This window comes from Thalassophryne amazonica, chromosome 6 (assembly GCF_902500255.1).
Source record: "Thalassophryne amazonica chromosome 6, fThaAma1.1, whole genome shotgun sequence".
NCBI classification, from domain to species: Eukaryota; Metazoa; Chordata; class Actinopteri; order Batrachoidiformes; family Batrachoididae; genus Thalassophryne; species Thalassophryne amazonica.
The window spans coordinates 125234670-125252072 of NC_047108.1; the positions used below are offsets into that span (position 1 = coordinate 125234670).

The following is a 17403-nucleotide window of genomic DNA, read 5'->3' on the forward strand; positions in this document are numbered from 1 at the left end:
GCAGGCAGCGTTTGCAGAGGGAGGAATATATGTGCACAGCGTAATTACACTTCCAAACTCCCGTGGGAGATAGTACGGCCTCATGCTCACCGCAAGTAGCTCCACGTCCGAGGAGCAGATCTGCTCCTTCATGTGAACATGAGCTGCCATCTCTCACTCACATAAAAGGCGAGCCCTCCTCCTCTTATTTTCCGCTCTCCGCCAACGTCCTGTCCGCGCGGATGAGTGTAAATCCATCCATGTTAATGACCGAGTCCGGTACATGTTCATCCAACCATGTCTCCATGAAGTACATGAGACTGCAGTCTTTATACAGCCTCTGGAAATGGGTTAGCGCTGCTAGCTCCTCGGTCTTGTTGTGGAGAGATCTTACATTCCCCATGACCACAGACGGAATTTAAGTCCTTCTCCACTTCGTCCGTCCACCCCTGCAGCCTCTCCGTCTCCTCTGTATGTCTGCAGGTATGTCCAGGTGTTCAGCATAGCGGGGACCGGTCCACTGTACATAGAGTCTCTTAGTCCAAGCAGCTATTCTTGCTATAAACAGTGGGACGTCCTGGGTCGCGGACAAAGGGATTTCCCCGCGCTGCCTCAAATAGTGCTGAAAGCAACATAAAACTAATCACAAGAGTAACAAAAGTGGGTTTCCCAAGTGCATACTTGCACAGGGTACCACCCACTGCAAATAAAGACAAATAAGAACGATTAAAAAGTATTAAAAATAGCGAAAGCAGGAAAAGAGGGGGAAGAGCTGCAATAACAGGCAGCTGCATCGGCAGCGCCATCTTAATGACTGAAGGTAAATGAAATCCAAGAAGCTATTGAGTGACTTGAAAATGTACATGTATCCATCCCCTGATTTGTCTCAAGAAAACTGGCTGGAAAAGTGATGGTTTAATTCTTATATTTAGAACAAATTGCCCCAGTCCCAATTTTTTTTTTTTTTTGGAATGTGTTGCAAGCCTGAAATGCAGGCACGGAGCTGTATTTAGGGAATAACCCTGTTGTGTCTGATGATCTGCAGATATTAATGCTGAATTGAGTTTTACCGGCTCCGCTAACGTGTCGCTGGTAAAACGGATAGTAGTGACCGTAAAATCGCATTAACATTTGCAAATCAGACACCAGGGGGTTATTCCCATATTCTAATCCAATTCCATCCTTTGCTCGCTTTATTTTCCTGTAAGTAATTCGACCTGGATCCCTGTTTTCAGTGAAAGACCGCTTCACCACTGAAGGCTACATCTAAACCCGCATAATAATATAGTTTGATAAAACTGTTATGCAGACCGTAGTTTTAGGGAAATGTTGCTAGATTCCTGGTCCCGAGTCATCAAATAATCACAGTTAGTATTGTATTTATCGGTTATAGTCACCCATTTTGGCATCATCGTTGTTCCACCACTTTCTCTCGCTCTCAGCTGATAGCGCCATTATTGACATCGGCGTAGCAACACGGTCAGGGTGCGGAGTAACACATCCAATGTGAAATGGTCAAATATTTTGCCACAGTCGACGCTATATTTTATGGTCGGAAATCTCACACGATTAACCAATAAGATTTGCGGATCAAATGTAATTGTATTAGAATCACAAATTAAGTGAAGCTAACCACACAAAACATGAAATATCTTGGGTGCAATGAAACCAAAGTCAATGTAAATTTGAGGATCACTGCAGTTTTAGAAATGTGCATTTTTCCTCTCTTGTCCTAGCTGTTTCTAATTTGGGCTGTAATTTTACAGTACGCATTTGTCAATACAAGTATTGCCTATAGCCATGCAATGATATACAGTATACGAGTATAGTATTGTGCAGCCCTAGTTCTACATAGTTTTTACTATGCTGTTTGCTATAAATCTACTACTATAATAGATATGGAAAACAATAATGGCTATAGTTTATAATGTGTTTGGATAGAATGTTCTTCAGTGAAGCAATCCTCTTTATATTGTGTTGATCTAAACAGGATAACGGAGTCAAAGCTGGAAGACAGTAAATGGCCTTATCTCACAAGGTTGTGTGGGCAGACAGGAGCATGAAAAGTTCATTACTTGGCATGTGGCGCATGCAGCATAGAATGGACCTGGCTTTAATATTGAAGCCCCTTTCCCCCTCTCTCAGGCCCTCATTGACCAAATGCACCACCTCATCCGGGCTCAGGTCACCCCTGACGGGAGGAAACACAGTGACACGTTTGGAAAGCATCATAACCAGAATGCACATTATTAAATGACTCCGTGATTTGGCAATAACAGCTGCAGGAAGCACTTACCGTTTCTGGTTCCATGGGATGGGATCCACCTTTGTGTTAGCCAGTAAATGTGGGCTGTATCTGACCTCAACATAAATCACTCCCTCCTTTGCTTTGTCCTCCACAAACTCGTAGGCCATCCTTTTTATGGCCTCCCTGTTGCCGCTGAACAAGAAACAAAGAACAACGAGCGGCATCTCACCCTTTGACTCTGATAAACTCAGCAATGAAGGACACATAAAACCATTACCCATCTGTTAATCCATTATCGAAATTGTGATGGCTTTAAAATGACTGGTGATGTGTATTTACACAATGATAGTTATGTTACGAAATTGGATTTCATTCACGCTGACTAGCTTATGGAGAGAATAATTCATTCAATGTCATTCATTCCCGTTCTATACTTATACTCCACTTACTCCAGCCAAGGGTCACAGGGAGGCTGGAGCCTGTCCCAACGGAGAGAAGAATGATCATTCCTTATTTTGATAAAGTTCTACATCATTTATTTAGACAAAATTCTTTGAGTTCTTCAAATTCTTTTATTTTGGCAAACACGTCACTATGTTCTACTTCTGTTATTTGCTGTAGCAGATAGAATCCCAAGTGAAACTGACAATACGTATGAAGGACTGTTAAAAATGCACCTACAAACGTCTGGTCACCAGTTTGCACAGCAAACTTTTAGGTTTTTAACCTGTTCAAGCTTCTCAACATTGAGTATGAGTGGACCATTCATACTCTGTGGGCCGTCTTTAATCCGATATATATATATATATATATATATATATATATATATATATATATATATACACACACACATACGAGGTCTGTCCAAAAAGTATCAGACCTTTTTATTTTTTTCAAAAACCATATGGATTTGAATCGTGTGCTTGCATGAGCCAACCTTGAACCTTCATGCGCATGCGCGTCGGTTGCATCATTCGCCTGTGAGCAGGCTTTGTGTGAGCACTGGTCCTCCGCTCTCGTTGGATTTTCATTGCGAGGTGGAACAATTTGGAGCTTTGCTGCATCAAATTTTCCAGAAACTGTGAGAGACAGCCAGGTGGAAACCATTCAGAAGATTCAGACGGCTTTCGGTGACGATCCTATGGGCATCACACAGATTAAGGAGTGTTACAACCGGTTTAAAGACGGCGCACAATGGCGAAGGGTGCGCCATGCTCCGAGCGGCCATCGACAGGCTGAAATGACCAGATAATTTCCAAAGTGAACGCTGTGTTGATCCGGGACGTCGTCTGACTACCAGAGAAATTGCAGAAGAGGTGTACATCAGCACTTTTTCAGCGCATTCCACTGTTACAGGAGATTTTGTAATGAAAGACGTGCGGAAGTTGGAAGTCTCACAGGACATGTTGTGACATGTCCAGCTCTTACACAATTCCTCGGATACGCACTCGACTGAAAAGCCACCGAAAGCCGTTTGAATCTTCCGAATGGTTTCCACCTGGCTGTCTCTCACAGTTTCTGGAAAAATTTGATTCAGCGCTGCTCCAATCGTTCAGACATTTTCCTCGAAATGAAAATCCAACAAGGGGGGAGGACCAGTGCTCACTCAAAGCCTACTCACAGGCGAATGACGCAACCGACAGGCGTGAAAAAACTCACGCATGCACACGAAGGTTCAAGGTTGGCTCATGCAAGCACACGTGATTCAAATCCATAAGGTTTTTGAAAAAAATAAAAAGGTCTGATACTTTTTGGACAGACCTTGTATATATATATATCGATATATATATAGATATATATATATATCTATATATCTATAAGGAGTAATGCAGTTAATGCATTACTCCTTCATGGGGAGCCTTAGAACTTTTCAGCCTACCCTCGTATATACGCACACACACACACACATATATATATAACATGAGATTATAATGATAAAAAGAAACACAATATGAATATACAACCCCTGGCAAAAATTATGGAATCACCGGTTTCGGAGGATGTTCATTCTGTTGTTTAATTTTGTAGAAAAAAAGCAGATCACAGACATGACACAAAACTAAAGTCATTTCAAATGGCAACTTTCTGGTTTTAAGAAACACTATAAGAAATCAAGAAAAAAAGATTGTGGCAGTCAGTAACGGTTACTTTTTTAGACCAAGCAGAGGAAAAAAATATGGACTCACTCAATTCTGAGGAATAAATTATGGAATCACCCTGTAAATTTCCATCCCCAAAACTAACACCTGCATCAAATCACATCTGCTCGTTGACATTAACCCTATGTCATGAAATTGACCCTATGTGTCTTTTTGCAAGGAATGTTTTCACAGTTTTTGCTCTATGGCAAGATGCATTATCTTCTTGAAAAATGATTTCATCATCCTTAAACATCAGAAAAGTGTCCAAAATATCAACATAAACTTGTGCATTTATTGATGATGTAATGACAGCCATCTCCCCAGTGCCTTTACCTGACATGCAGCCCCATATCATCAATGACTGTGGAAATTTACATGTTGTCTTCAGGCAGTCATTGGAACGGCACCAAACAAAAGTTCCAGCATCATCACCTTGCCCAATACAGATTCGAGATTCATCACTGAATATGACTTTCATCCAGTCATCCACAGTCCACGATTGCTTTTCTTTAGCCCATTGTAACCTTGTTTTTTTCTCTTTAGGTGTTAATGATGGCTTTCGTTTAGCTTTTCTGTATGTAAATCCCATTTCCTTTAGGCGGTTTCTTACAGTTTGGTCACAGACGTTGACTCCAGTTTCCTCCCATTCGTTCCTCATTTGTTTTGTTGTGCATTTTCGATTTTTGAGACATATTGCTTTAAGTTTTCTGTCTTGACGCTTTGATGTCTTCCTTGGTCTACCAGTATGTTTGCCTTTAACAACCTTCCCATGTTGTTTGTATTTGGTCCAGAGTTTAGACACAGCTGACTGTGAACAACCAACATCTTTTGCAACATTGCATGATGATTTACCCTCTTTTAAGAGTTTGATAATCCTCTCCTTTGTTTCAACTGACATCTCTCGTGTTGGAGCCATGATTCATGTCAGTCCACTTGGTGCAACAGCTCTCCAAGGTGTGATCACTCCTTTTTAGATGCAGACTAACAAGCAGATGTGATTTGATGCAGGTGTTAGTTTTGGGGATGAAAATTTACAGGGTGATTCCATAATTTATTCCTCAGAATTGAGTGAGTCCATATTTTTTTCCTCTGCTTGGTCTAAAAAAGTAACCGTTACTGACTGCCACAATCTTTTTTTCTTGATTTCTTATAGTGTTTCTTAAAGCCAGAAAGTTGCCATTTGAAATGACTTTAGTTTTGTGTCATGTCTGTGATCTGCTTTTTTTCTACAAAATTAAACAACTGAATGAACATCCTCAGAGGCCGGTGATTCCATAATTTTTGCCAGGGGTTGTACTGTGCAGGGGAGAGGTAGAAGCCAAAGAGGCTTATCGGAAACCCACTCCCAAACAAAAATAAAAACAAAAATATCACAATAATAAACAAAAGAATTAAATCAATTCATGAAGTATAAGATGTCTGAATCAGTTAAAACCAGGTAATATATTAACATTATAAATACTCATACAGAAGCTCTGCTTTTAATCCACTTTTATATCTGTATAAGGTGATGGGTGGATTTAGATGTACTGTATTATAGATTTAACACCATGATATCTAATGTGATGCTGATAACGAGTCGTTCTATGCAAAAATAAATGCAAATATGAGGTCTGCCTTGTCGGATAATTATGAATTTGATGGTTATGCGCAAAATAATATTTAATAAAAAAGGCCAACTAATATCATGAAGAGCTCTGAAGACAAATATACAGGTCAGGAAAATATTTATATGATAGATATTTAAGAGCTGCAATTAAAAAAAAAAAACAAAAAAAAAAACAAAGGTGCCCTAGGAGCGCTAGGTTTCGAAAAGGTAGCTGTTCGAACAAATTTTTTCTGTAAGAGAAAAATTTTGTTTATATAAGTTACAAAGGTGCTTCCACATACAATATTGCAATAAGTTAAATACGGATAAACTAAACTGCAATATAATGTTAAAAGACATTTGTAATGTACAAAATATCTTATTTTGCTTATGATTCCTACTGACTTAGTTATTTTTTACAAACATGTTCAATATGTTCTTTCCAACACAATTTGTCATCCATCCCTACACCCCAAAACCATGTAGAAGAGACCCTTGATATTTCTTCGTTGTCTATGTAAATTTTAATTTGATCATGACTACATTTTTTATTGCCAGCAAATAACATAAAATTAGACTTTTTATATTTAAAGATAATTGATTAGCTTTGAACCACATTGATTAGCACTGTTGCCTCACAGCGAGAAGGTCATGGGTTCAATTCCCGTGGCCTTTCTGTGTGGAGTTTGCATGTTCTCCCCGTGTTTGCGTGGGTTTCCTCCGGGTGCTCCGGTTTCCTCCCACATCTAAAGACATCAAATCAAATCAATTTTTTTATATAGCGCCAAATCACAACAAACAGTTGCCCCAAGACGCTTTATATTGTAAGGCAAAGCCATACAATAATTACAGAAAAACCCCAACGGTCAAAACGACCCCCTGTGAGCAAGCACTTGGCGACAGTGGGAAGGAAAAACTCCCTTTTAACAGGAAGAAACCTCCAGCAGAACCAGGCTCAGGGAGGGGCAGTCTTCTGCTGGGACTGGTTGGGGCTGAGGGAGAGAATCAGGAAAAAGACATGCTGTGGAGGGGAGCAGAGATCAATCACTAATGATTAAATGCAGAGTGGTGCATACAGAGCAAAAAGAGAAAGAAACACTCAGTGCATCATGGGAACCCCCCAGCAGTCTAAGTCTATAGCAGCATAACTAAGGGATGGTTCAGGGTCACCTGATCCAGCCCTAACTATAAGCTTTAGCAAAAAGGAAAGTTTTAAGCCTAATCTTAAAAGTAGAGAGGGTGTCTGTCTCCCTGATCCGAATTGGGAGCTGGTTCCAGAGGAGAGGAGCCTGAAAGCTGAAGGCTCTGCCTCCCATTCTACTCTTACAAACCCTAGGAACTACAAGTAAGCCTGCAGTCTGAGAGCGAAGCGCTCTATTGGGGTGATATGGTACTATGAAGTCCCTAAGATAAGATGGGACCTGATTATTCAGAACCTTATAAGAAAGAAGAAGAATTTTAAATTCTATTCTAGAATTAACAGGAAGCCAATGAAGAGAGGCCAATATGGGTGAGATATGCTCTCTCCTTCTAGTCCCCGTTAGTACTCTAGCTGCAGCATTTTGAATTAACTGAAGGCTTTTCAGGGAACTTTTAGGACAACCTGATAATAATGAATTACAATAGTCCAGCCTAGAGGAAATAAATGCATGAATTAGTTTTACAGCATCACTCTGAGACAAGACCTTTCTAATTTTAGAGATATTGCGCAAATGCAAAAAAGCAGTCTTACATATTTGTTTAATATTCGCTTTGAATGACATATCCTGATCAAAAATGACTCCAAGATTTCTCACAGTATTACTAGAGGTCAGGGTAATGCCATCCAGAGTAAGGATCTGGTTAGACACCATGTTTCTAAGATTTGTGGGGCCAAGTACAATAACTTCAGTTTTATCTGAGTTTAAAAGCAGGAAATTAGAGGTCATCCATGTCTTTATGTCTGTAAGACAATCCTGCAGTTTAGCTAATTGGTGTGTGTCCTCTGGCTTCATGGATAGATAAAGCTGAGTATCATCTGCGTAACAATGAAAATTTAAGCAATGCTGTCTAATAATACTGCCTAAGGGAAGCATGTATAAAGTGAATAAAATTGGTCCTAGCACAGAACCTTGTGGAACTCCATAATTAACCTTAGTCTGTGAAGAAGATTCCCCATTTACATGAACAAATTGTAATCTATTAGACAAATATGATTCAAACCACCGCAGCGCCGTGCCTTTAATACCTATGGCATGCTCTAATCTCTGTAATAAAGTTTTATGGTCAACAGTATCAAAAGCAGCACTGAGGTCTAACAGAACAAGCACAGAGATGAGTCCACTGTCTGAGGCCATAAGAAGATCATTTGTAACCTTCACTAATGCTGTTTCTGTACTATGATGAATTCTAAAACCTGACTGAAACTCTTCAAATAGACCATTCCTCTGCAGATGATCAGTTAGCTGTTTTACAACTACCCTTTCAAGAATTTTTGAGAGAAAAGGAAGGTTGGAGATTGGCCTATAATTAGCTAAGATAGCTGGATCAAGTGATGGCTTTTTAAGTAATGGTTTAATTACTGTCACCTTAAAAGCCTGTGGTACATAGCCAACTAATAAAGACAGATTGCTCATATTTAAGATCAATGCATTAATTAATGGTAGGGCTTCCTTGAGCAGCCTGGTAGGAATGGGGTCTAATAGACATGTTGATAGTTTGGATGAAGTAACTAATGAAAATAACTCAGACAGAACAATCGGAGAGAATTAGTCTAACCAAATACCGGCATCACTGAAAGCAGCCAAAGATAACGATATGTCTTTGGGATGGTTATAAGTAATTTTTTCCTCTAATAGTTAAAATTTTATTAGCAAAGAAAGTCTTGAAGTCATTACTAGTTAAAGTTAAAGGAATACTCGGCTCAATAGAGCTCTGACTCTGTCAGCCTGGCTACAGTGCTGAAAAGACATGCGGGTTAGGTGGATTGGAATCTTTAAAATTGTCCGTAGGTATGTGTGTGTGGGTGTGTCTGTGTTTGTTTGTCTATTTGTGGCCCTGCGACAGACTGGTGTCCTGTCCTGGGTGTACTCCGCCTCGTGCTCTATGACTGCTGGGATAGGCTCCAGCCCCCCGTGACCCTTAATTGGACTAAGCGGTAGAAGATGGATGGATGGATGAACCACATTGAATAATTCAAGAGATCATTATTTTAACTTTTAACCAAACCATCTCTATCTTTGCTGGAAATAAAAAGGTTAGTGTCATCAGTAAACAACAATGGGAATGTTGCAGTAGAAACAGATGCAAAATCATTGATATACATTATGAATAAAAGCGTTCCCAAAATCGAACCTTGAGGAACTCCACAGTCTATAGAATTAATTTCAGATTCCAAATTCAAAAGAACATACTGTTTCCTCTCTAGTAAATAATTACTAAGCCATTTATGAACAGTTGCTTTAAATCCATATTTGTGTAACTTAGAAAACAAAATTTCACGATTTACTGTATCAAACGCTTTCGAAAGGTCTAAAAACACACCAATTCCAAATTCACTGTTGTCTAAAGCTGCATGAATTCTATCCATCAGTTCAGTCAGCCATATATGTTGAATGATTTTTCCGAAATCCATATTGATAGTTATATAAAATTGAATTCTTAAGCAAATGATCATTTAATCTGTTATAAACAAGTTTCTCCAGAATCTTTGAAAAAGATGACAAATCTGAAATAGGCCGATAATTTGAAAAAGATGCTGGGTCACCTTTTTTAAACAACGGTATGATTTTAGCAATCTTTAATTCAGAAGGTACAATGCCCGTTTGCAAGGACAATGAAAAGATATGTGTAAGTGGTTCAGAAATTTCATGTATGACGTATTTTACAATAGATGTACTTATTCCATCATGGCCAGCTGCAGATGGACGTAGTCCAGCGATGATCTCACAAACCTCATTGGAATTTATAGGTTCATATTCACTCACTGAAGGGAATGAACCTTTGATGTAATCAACTGGATTTATATTTGTGGAATCAATTTTCTTTGCAAGAGAAGCACCGACATTTGAAAAGAAATTATTAAACTTGCAAGCAATGTCAAAGGGATCAGAGAAACATCTAGATCCACCTCAGAACGTTGACGGATATTTTGATGAACATGTTTTCTTTTTAAGTAGTTCATTGATTATTTTCCAGGTCCCTTTAATATTGTTTATTGATTTATGGAAATTATCACTGAAGTATTTCCTCTTTGCAGCCCTAAGAAGAGTAGTGTATTTATTTTTAAAAACTTTCCTTTTTGCTAAAGCTTATAGTTAGGGCTGGATCAGGTGACCCTGAACCATCCCTTAGTTATGCTGCTATAGACGTAGACTGCTGGGGGGTTCCCATGATGCACTGTTTCTTTCTCTTTTTGCTCTGTATGCACCACTCTGCATTTAATCATTAGTGATTGATCTCTGCTCCCCTCCACAGCATGTCTTTTTCCTGGTTCTCTGCCTCAGCCCCAACCAGTCCCAGCAGAAGACTGCCCCTCCCTGAGCCTGGTTCTGCTGGAGGTTTCTTCCTGTTAAAAGGGAGTTTTTCCTTCCCACTGTAGCCAAGTGCTTGCTCACAGGGGGTCGTTTTGACCGTTGGGGTTTTACATAATTATTGTATGGCCTTGCCTTACAATATAAAGCGCCTTGGGGCAACTGTTTGTTGTGATTTGGCGCTATATAAAAAATTGATTGATTGATTGATTTTTATAGACTTTGTAAGTATATACATTTAAAAGTGAAGGAGATGATAAATATTTTTTATACAGCTTTTTTTTTTTTAATAGGGATTTTTGTAGTCCCCTAGAAAACCATGGGTTTTGCTTTTTGGATGTATCACCAGATAATTTAATGACTGGAAATGATTTTTCATAAACTTCATTGAACATTTGCATAAATGCCTGATACGCTAAATTGGAATCCGTTTCCATATATATATATATATATATATATTTTTTTTTTTTTTCAAAAGGAAATATTTTCCATTAGTCTCTTGAATTTCATTTTATTAGTAATATTAACATTTCTATAGTAGGTAGTTGATTTCTTATTCGGGATATAGCAATTTGAAATACTGGGAAATGATCTGAAATATCTGTAAACAATATTCCAGATGCCATTACATAATTTAAATTATTAAATAAGATATTATCTATTAATGTAGCAGAATGTTTTGTAACTCTTGTCGGTTTGGTAATTGAAGTAAAGAAGTAATTTGCATAAAGATTATTTAAAAAATCAGTTGCACAATGTGTTTCCTTATTGACAAATTTATACTGGTTACCAAGAATTTGACAGATCTTATCCTCTCAGTTAGTTCCAGAATATTTGAAAAACACTGGTTGAAGTTCATGACATCTGTATTTGGTGGTCTGTAAATACAACCAATGACAAGATTTTTTGTTCTACTATCAGACAATATTTCTATGAAAATTGATTCTAAATCAGATTCACTTGAGTTCATAAGATCAGATCGCACATTAAAATCCTGATTTTTATGTACAAATATTGAAACTCCTCCTCCAGACCTTTGTTGCCTAACAAAGTGAGTAGAGTTATAAAGTGGAAATTCATACAAGCCAGTGTCTTTACACTCTCAGTCAGCCACGATTCTGTAAAGGCGATTAGAGAAAACTCAGGATTCAGGATAATACAATAATACAGAAGAAACTGAGCCTATGAGCAAGTCCAAGCGGACACCTCAAGCTGGCTGCGCCACATACGCTGACTCACTTCATATAATTTCCACATACTTGCTAAAATACACCATCTCCACGAGCCACTAAACATTCCCTCCAAACTGGGAAGGGCATTTTAGATAGAAATTTCTCAGCTCCCTGTGAAATACTGCCACTGCTACATCCATGTTACTGATGCTGCTCAGCACTGAACCTTCCCCAGCATCCACCTGTGGGCTCTAATTGGGGAAATGTATATATCTAATCATCACTTCCCAATATCATAAGCAGGCATCTGCAGGGAGTGAGGAGGTTGAAGCCGACACACCAAGCTCAAACTATGTTCTGTTGCTGCAATATGCTTAAACACGTGTTGTTTGACATTCAAATATGCACAGGACTCACTAAATGATGTGCACCTATTTAGCTATTAGGTTAGGGGTATTTTTTGTAAATATGGCATCCAAATAAGTTATATACATGCTGTTGAAACATCTTAAACACTTGTATTTATAAATTGTTTAGGTTCTTGTTATCATGTGCACACTATAGTACATTATTATCATTATCATTTTTACTTCTGTTTTCATTTGATTTTTAAAAGGACCACAATGGAAGTGTTTCATCTTCTTGTGTCATCCATGTATTTTTAATGTATTTACAATTATATACCTACACTGAACATATTAAGCAAAAGCATGCACGCACTCATGCTTTTAATATATAGACGATTTACTGCCCCCTGCTGGATTGGTGTGCGAGTCCAGAATGTAAATATCAATGTCCATTGTTCAGTGTTGTTAGAAGATATACTCAACAAAAATATAAACGCAACACTTTTGGTTTTGCTCCCATTTTGTATGAGATGAACTCAAAGATCTAAAACTTTTTCCACATATACAATATCACCATTTCTCTCAAATATTGTTCACAAACCAGTCTAAATCTGTGATAGTGAGCACATCTCCTTTGCTGAGATAATCCATCCCACCTCACAGGTGTGCCATATCAAGATGCTGATTAGACACCATGATTAGTGCACAGGTGTGCCTTAGACTGCCCACAATAAAAGGCCACTCTGAAAGGTGCAGTTTTATCACGCAGCACAATGCCACAGATGTCGCAAGATTTGAGGGAGCGTGCAATTGGCATGCTGACAGCAGGAATGTCAACCAGAGCTGTTGCTCGTGTATTGAATGTTCATTTCTCTACCATAAGCCGTCTCCAAAGGCGTTTCAGAGAATTTGGCAGTACATCCAACCAGCCTCACAACCGCAGACCACGTGTAACCACACCAGCCCAGGACCTCCACATCCAGCATGTTCACCTCCAAGATCGTCTGAGACCAGCCACTCGGACAGCTGCTGAAACAATCGGTTTGCATAACCAAAGAATTTCTGCACAAACTGTCAGAAACCGTCTCAGGGAAGCTCATCTGCATGCTCATCGTCCTCATCTGGGTCTCGACCTGACTCCAGTTCGTCGTTGTAACCGATTTGAGTGGGCAAATGCTCACATTCGCTGCCGTTTGGCACGTTGGAGAGGTGTTCTCTTCACGGATGATGCGAAGGAGATGTGTTGCACTGCATGAGGCAAATGGTGGTCACACCAGATACTGACTGGTTTCCCCCCCCCAAGTAAAACAAAACTGCACCTTTCAGAGTGGCCTTTTATTGTGGGCAGTCTAAGGCACACCTGTGCACTAATCATGGTGTCTAATCAGCATCTTGATATGGCACACCTGTGTGGTGGGATGGATTATCTCAGCAAAGGAGAAGTGCTCACTATCACACATTTAGACTGGTTTGTGAACAATATTTGAGGGAAATGGTGATATTGTGTATGTGGAAAAGGTTTAGATCTTTGAGTTAATCTCATGCAAAATGGGAGCAAAACCAAAAGTGTTGCGTTTATATTTTTGTTGAGTATATATGTAGCTTCTCTAAAAATATTAGTACTATCAATGTTTGGCTTTGGCGCCATTCAACCTTGACTCAAAATGCATAAACATACCCAATGGTAAATGTCAGCTCTTCACAGTTTATGTGTGATCAAAATAGGACACACTTGTCTTTTCTGTGTTCTGCTGTAAGCAGGTGCTTTTAATTTGACACACAGACACTGTGCCGGAAGACAAAAGTACTACAATTTTTGGTACCGGGAGCAAGACACTTAAATCACTCATGTTAACAGCAACATAACACTTAACTAAACTAACAAAACCAATTCAGCTACAAAAACACAATAAACACTAACAACAATGTTAAACTATCATGAACCACAATTATATTTAAAACCCCAAACTCCCATGGTGCATTGCAGCACAATGTCCGTTGTTTACTGGTTAGCTAAAATGACCTATTTACTTGGCTATTATAATACAGATATTTGCAAGCTTGTGTTTTTTACATTACAATCAAAACATTTTTGTCCGACTTGTCTGTTGGGTTGTGATGGATGTTGAATGTGATTACATCCATTTCCATCTTCCCTTTAGGACTGGCTCACTTTCATCACATACTGGAGAACAGCATGCTTCCAGCTTTAACAATGACCATGAATGCGGGTGTCTGAATGCCTGTTTGGCCATCATCCGTCACACCACTGCAAAGCTCATGGAACAATCCTGCATGAACTCAACTCAGCTAGCAAGTTCCCTGTGTTGTTGAAGCTGCACTGCACACAAGGCTTTCAAGAGCCTTGATATAGAAGAGTCCATTCAGCACAGCACGCTGCAATCCGGCCGTCACAAACCATCATTGTTACCTTTAGAGCTGCCGTGGACCCAAAAGACCTTCTCTCTTTTCTAAACAGTTCAGCCATGCCAGGGGTTCTAAATAAAAGAGTGGCCCCAGAAAGACTCTCTGAACAAATTTGCTCTCCTCGTTGCCAAGGTGACACTTGATCCAGATCATGACGATGTGCTCCAAGTCTGCGTGTCTGGCATTTAAAAAAAAACAAAACAAAAAAAAAAACACAGCTTCATCGCTTTGCGGAATTTGACTGTGTTAAACTTGCTGTACTTTCAAAGAGCACAGTGGCCGGACATTCAACAACAGCCAATCCCACACTTAAAGCTGTATGGCCTTTCAAATTTAACTAAACTGACAAAATTTGATTTCTTCTGAAATCCAACCATTATAATGTCTGTTATTTTTTAACCATGCTGCAACATTACAGCTCAGCTGAATGAAGTGAACAAGAGGGAATTCCAAAAAAATATTTTCTTTTTAATGCCTGTAGGAGGACATGTGTGTGTGTGTGCGCATGAATGAGGTTTTGAAATTACCGGAAGTTACCTTTGACCTCACGTGATGCTTGTACACGTTGCGTTCATGTTAACATCTGTAAGATGTTTTATAAATCACTTCAGAGGTGCTTTCCAATTTCAAAAACAGGATTTTTAGATTTAGAACTTGTACAAAATATATGAGAAACATGTTAGATTTACATGGAAATAGCATGTTTCTGAGTGTTTTCCATCATCTTCCAACCCGTAAGTTGGAGAGGAAATGGCGTCTCACTAATTTAGAAGATCTTCACTTAGCCTGGAAAAAGAGTCTGTTGCTCTATAAAAAAGCCCTCCGTAAAGCTAGGACATCTTACTACTCATCACTAATTGAAGAAAATAAGAACAACCCCAGGTTTCTTTTCAGCACTGTAGCCAGGCTGACAAAGAGTCACAGCTCTATTGAGCCGAGCATTCCTTTAACTTTAACTAGTAATGACTTCATGACTTTCTTTGCTAATAAATTTTAACTATTAGAGAAAAAATTACTCATAACCATCCCAAAGACATATCGTTCTCTTTGGCTGCTTTCAGTGATGCCGGTATTTGGTTCGACTCTTTCTCTCCGATTGTTCTGTCTGAGTTATTTCATTAGTTACTTCCTCCAAACCATCAACATGTCTATTAGACCCCATTCCTACCAGGCTGCTCAAGGAAGCCCTACCATTAATTAATGCTTCGATCTTAAATATCAATCAATCAATCAATCAACTTTTTTCTTATATAGCGCCAAATCACAACAAACAGTTGCCCCAAGGCGCTCCAGAACAATCTGTCTTTATTAGTTGGCTATGTACCACAGGCTTTTAAGGTGGCAGTAATTAAACCATTACTTAAAAAGCCATCACTTGACCCAGCTATCTAGCTAATTATAGGCCAATCTCCAACCTTCCTTTTCTCTCAAAAATTCTTGAAAGGGTAGTTGTAAAACAGCTAACTGATCATCTGCAGAGGAATGGTCTATTTGAAGAGTTTCAGTCAGGGTTTAGAATTCATCATAGTACAGAACAGCATTAGTGAAGGTTACAAATGATCTTCTTATGGCCTCAGACAGTGGACTCATCTCTGTGCTTGTCCTGTTAGACCTCAGTGCTGCTTTTGATACTGTTGACCATAAAATTTTATTACAGAGATTAGAGCATGCCATAGGTATTAAAGGTACTGTGTTGCGGTGGTTTGAATCATATTTCAATCAATCAATCAATTTTATTTATATAGCGCCAAATCACAACAAACAGTTGCCCCAAGGCGCTTTATATTGTAAGCCAAGGCCATACAATAATTACGTAAAAACCCCAACGGTCAAAACGACCCCCTGTGAGCAAGCACTTGGCGACAGTGGGAAGGAAAAACTCCCTTTTAACAGGAAGAAACCTCCAGCAGAACCAGGCTCAGGGAGGGGCAGTCTTCTGCTGGGACTGGTTGGGGCTGAGGGAGAGAACCAGGAAAAAGACATGCTGTGGAGGGGAGCAGAGATCAATCACTAATGATTAAATGCAGAGTGGTGCATACAGAGCAAAAAGAGAAAGAAACACTCAGTGCATCATGGGAACCCCCCAGCAGTCTAAGTCTATAGCAGCATAACTAAGGGATGGTTCAGGGTCACCTGATCCAGCCCTAACTATAAGCTTTAGCAAAAAGGAAAGTTTTAAGCCTAATCTTAAAAGTAGAGAGGGTGTCTGTCTCCCTGATCTGAATTGGGAGCTGGTTCCACAGGAGAGGAGCCTGAAAGCTGAAGGCTCTGCCTCCCATTCTACTCTTACAAACCCTAGGAACTACAAGTAAGCCTGCAGTCTGAGAGCGAAGCGCTCTATTGGGGTGATATGGTACTATGAGGTCCCTAAGATAAGATGGGACCTGATTATTCAAAACCTTATAAGAAAGAAGAAGAATTTTAAATTCTATTCTAGAATTAACAGGAAGCCAATGAAGAGAGGCCAATATGGGCGAGATATGCTCTCTCCTTCTAGTCCCCGTTAGTACTCTAGCTGCAGCATTTTGAATTAAGTGAAGGCTTTTTTAGGGAACTTTTAGGACAACCTAATAATAATGAATTACAATAGTCCAGCCTAGAGGAAATAAATGCATGAATTAGTTTTCAGCATCACTCTGAGACAAGACCTTCTAATTTTAGAGATATTGCGCAAATGCAAAAAAGCAGTCCTACATATTTGTTTAATATGCGCATTGAATGACATATCCTGATCAAAAATGACTCCAAGATTTCTCACAGTATTACTAGAGGTCAGGGTAATGCCATCCAGAGTAAGGATCTGGTTAGACACCATGTTTCTAAGATTTGTGGGGCCAAGTACAATAACTTCAGTTTATCTGAGTTTAAAAGCAGGAAATTAGAGGTCATCCATGTCTTTATGTCTGTAAGACAATCCTGCAGTTTAGCTAATTGGTGTGTGTCCTCTGGCTTCATGGATAGATAAAGCTGAGTATCATCTGCGTAACAAT

At 39.2% G+C, this 17403-nt stretch overlaps 1 protein-coding gene across 2 annotated transcripts in view; it reads right to left on the reverse strand.

Moving 5' to 3' along the window:
• The window catches only part of ada (adenosine deaminase), an 88442-nt gene that overhangs the window by 27082 nt on the left and 43957 nt on the right, over positions 1 to 17403 (reverse strand). For both annotated transcript variants that reach the window (XR_004561444.1, XM_034173365.1), the window contains 2 exons: positions 2276 to 2419; positions 2055 to 2170 (listed from right to left, as the gene is read on the reverse strand). Coding sequence is in view for 1 of the 2 variants with exons in the window: in XM_034173365.1 (XP_034029256.1) it covers positions 2055 to 2170; positions 2276 to 2419 (260 nt within the window). In the remaining variant the exon portion in view is untranslated. The remainder of the gene's footprint in view (positions 1 to 2054; positions 2171 to 2275; positions 2420 to 17403) is intronic.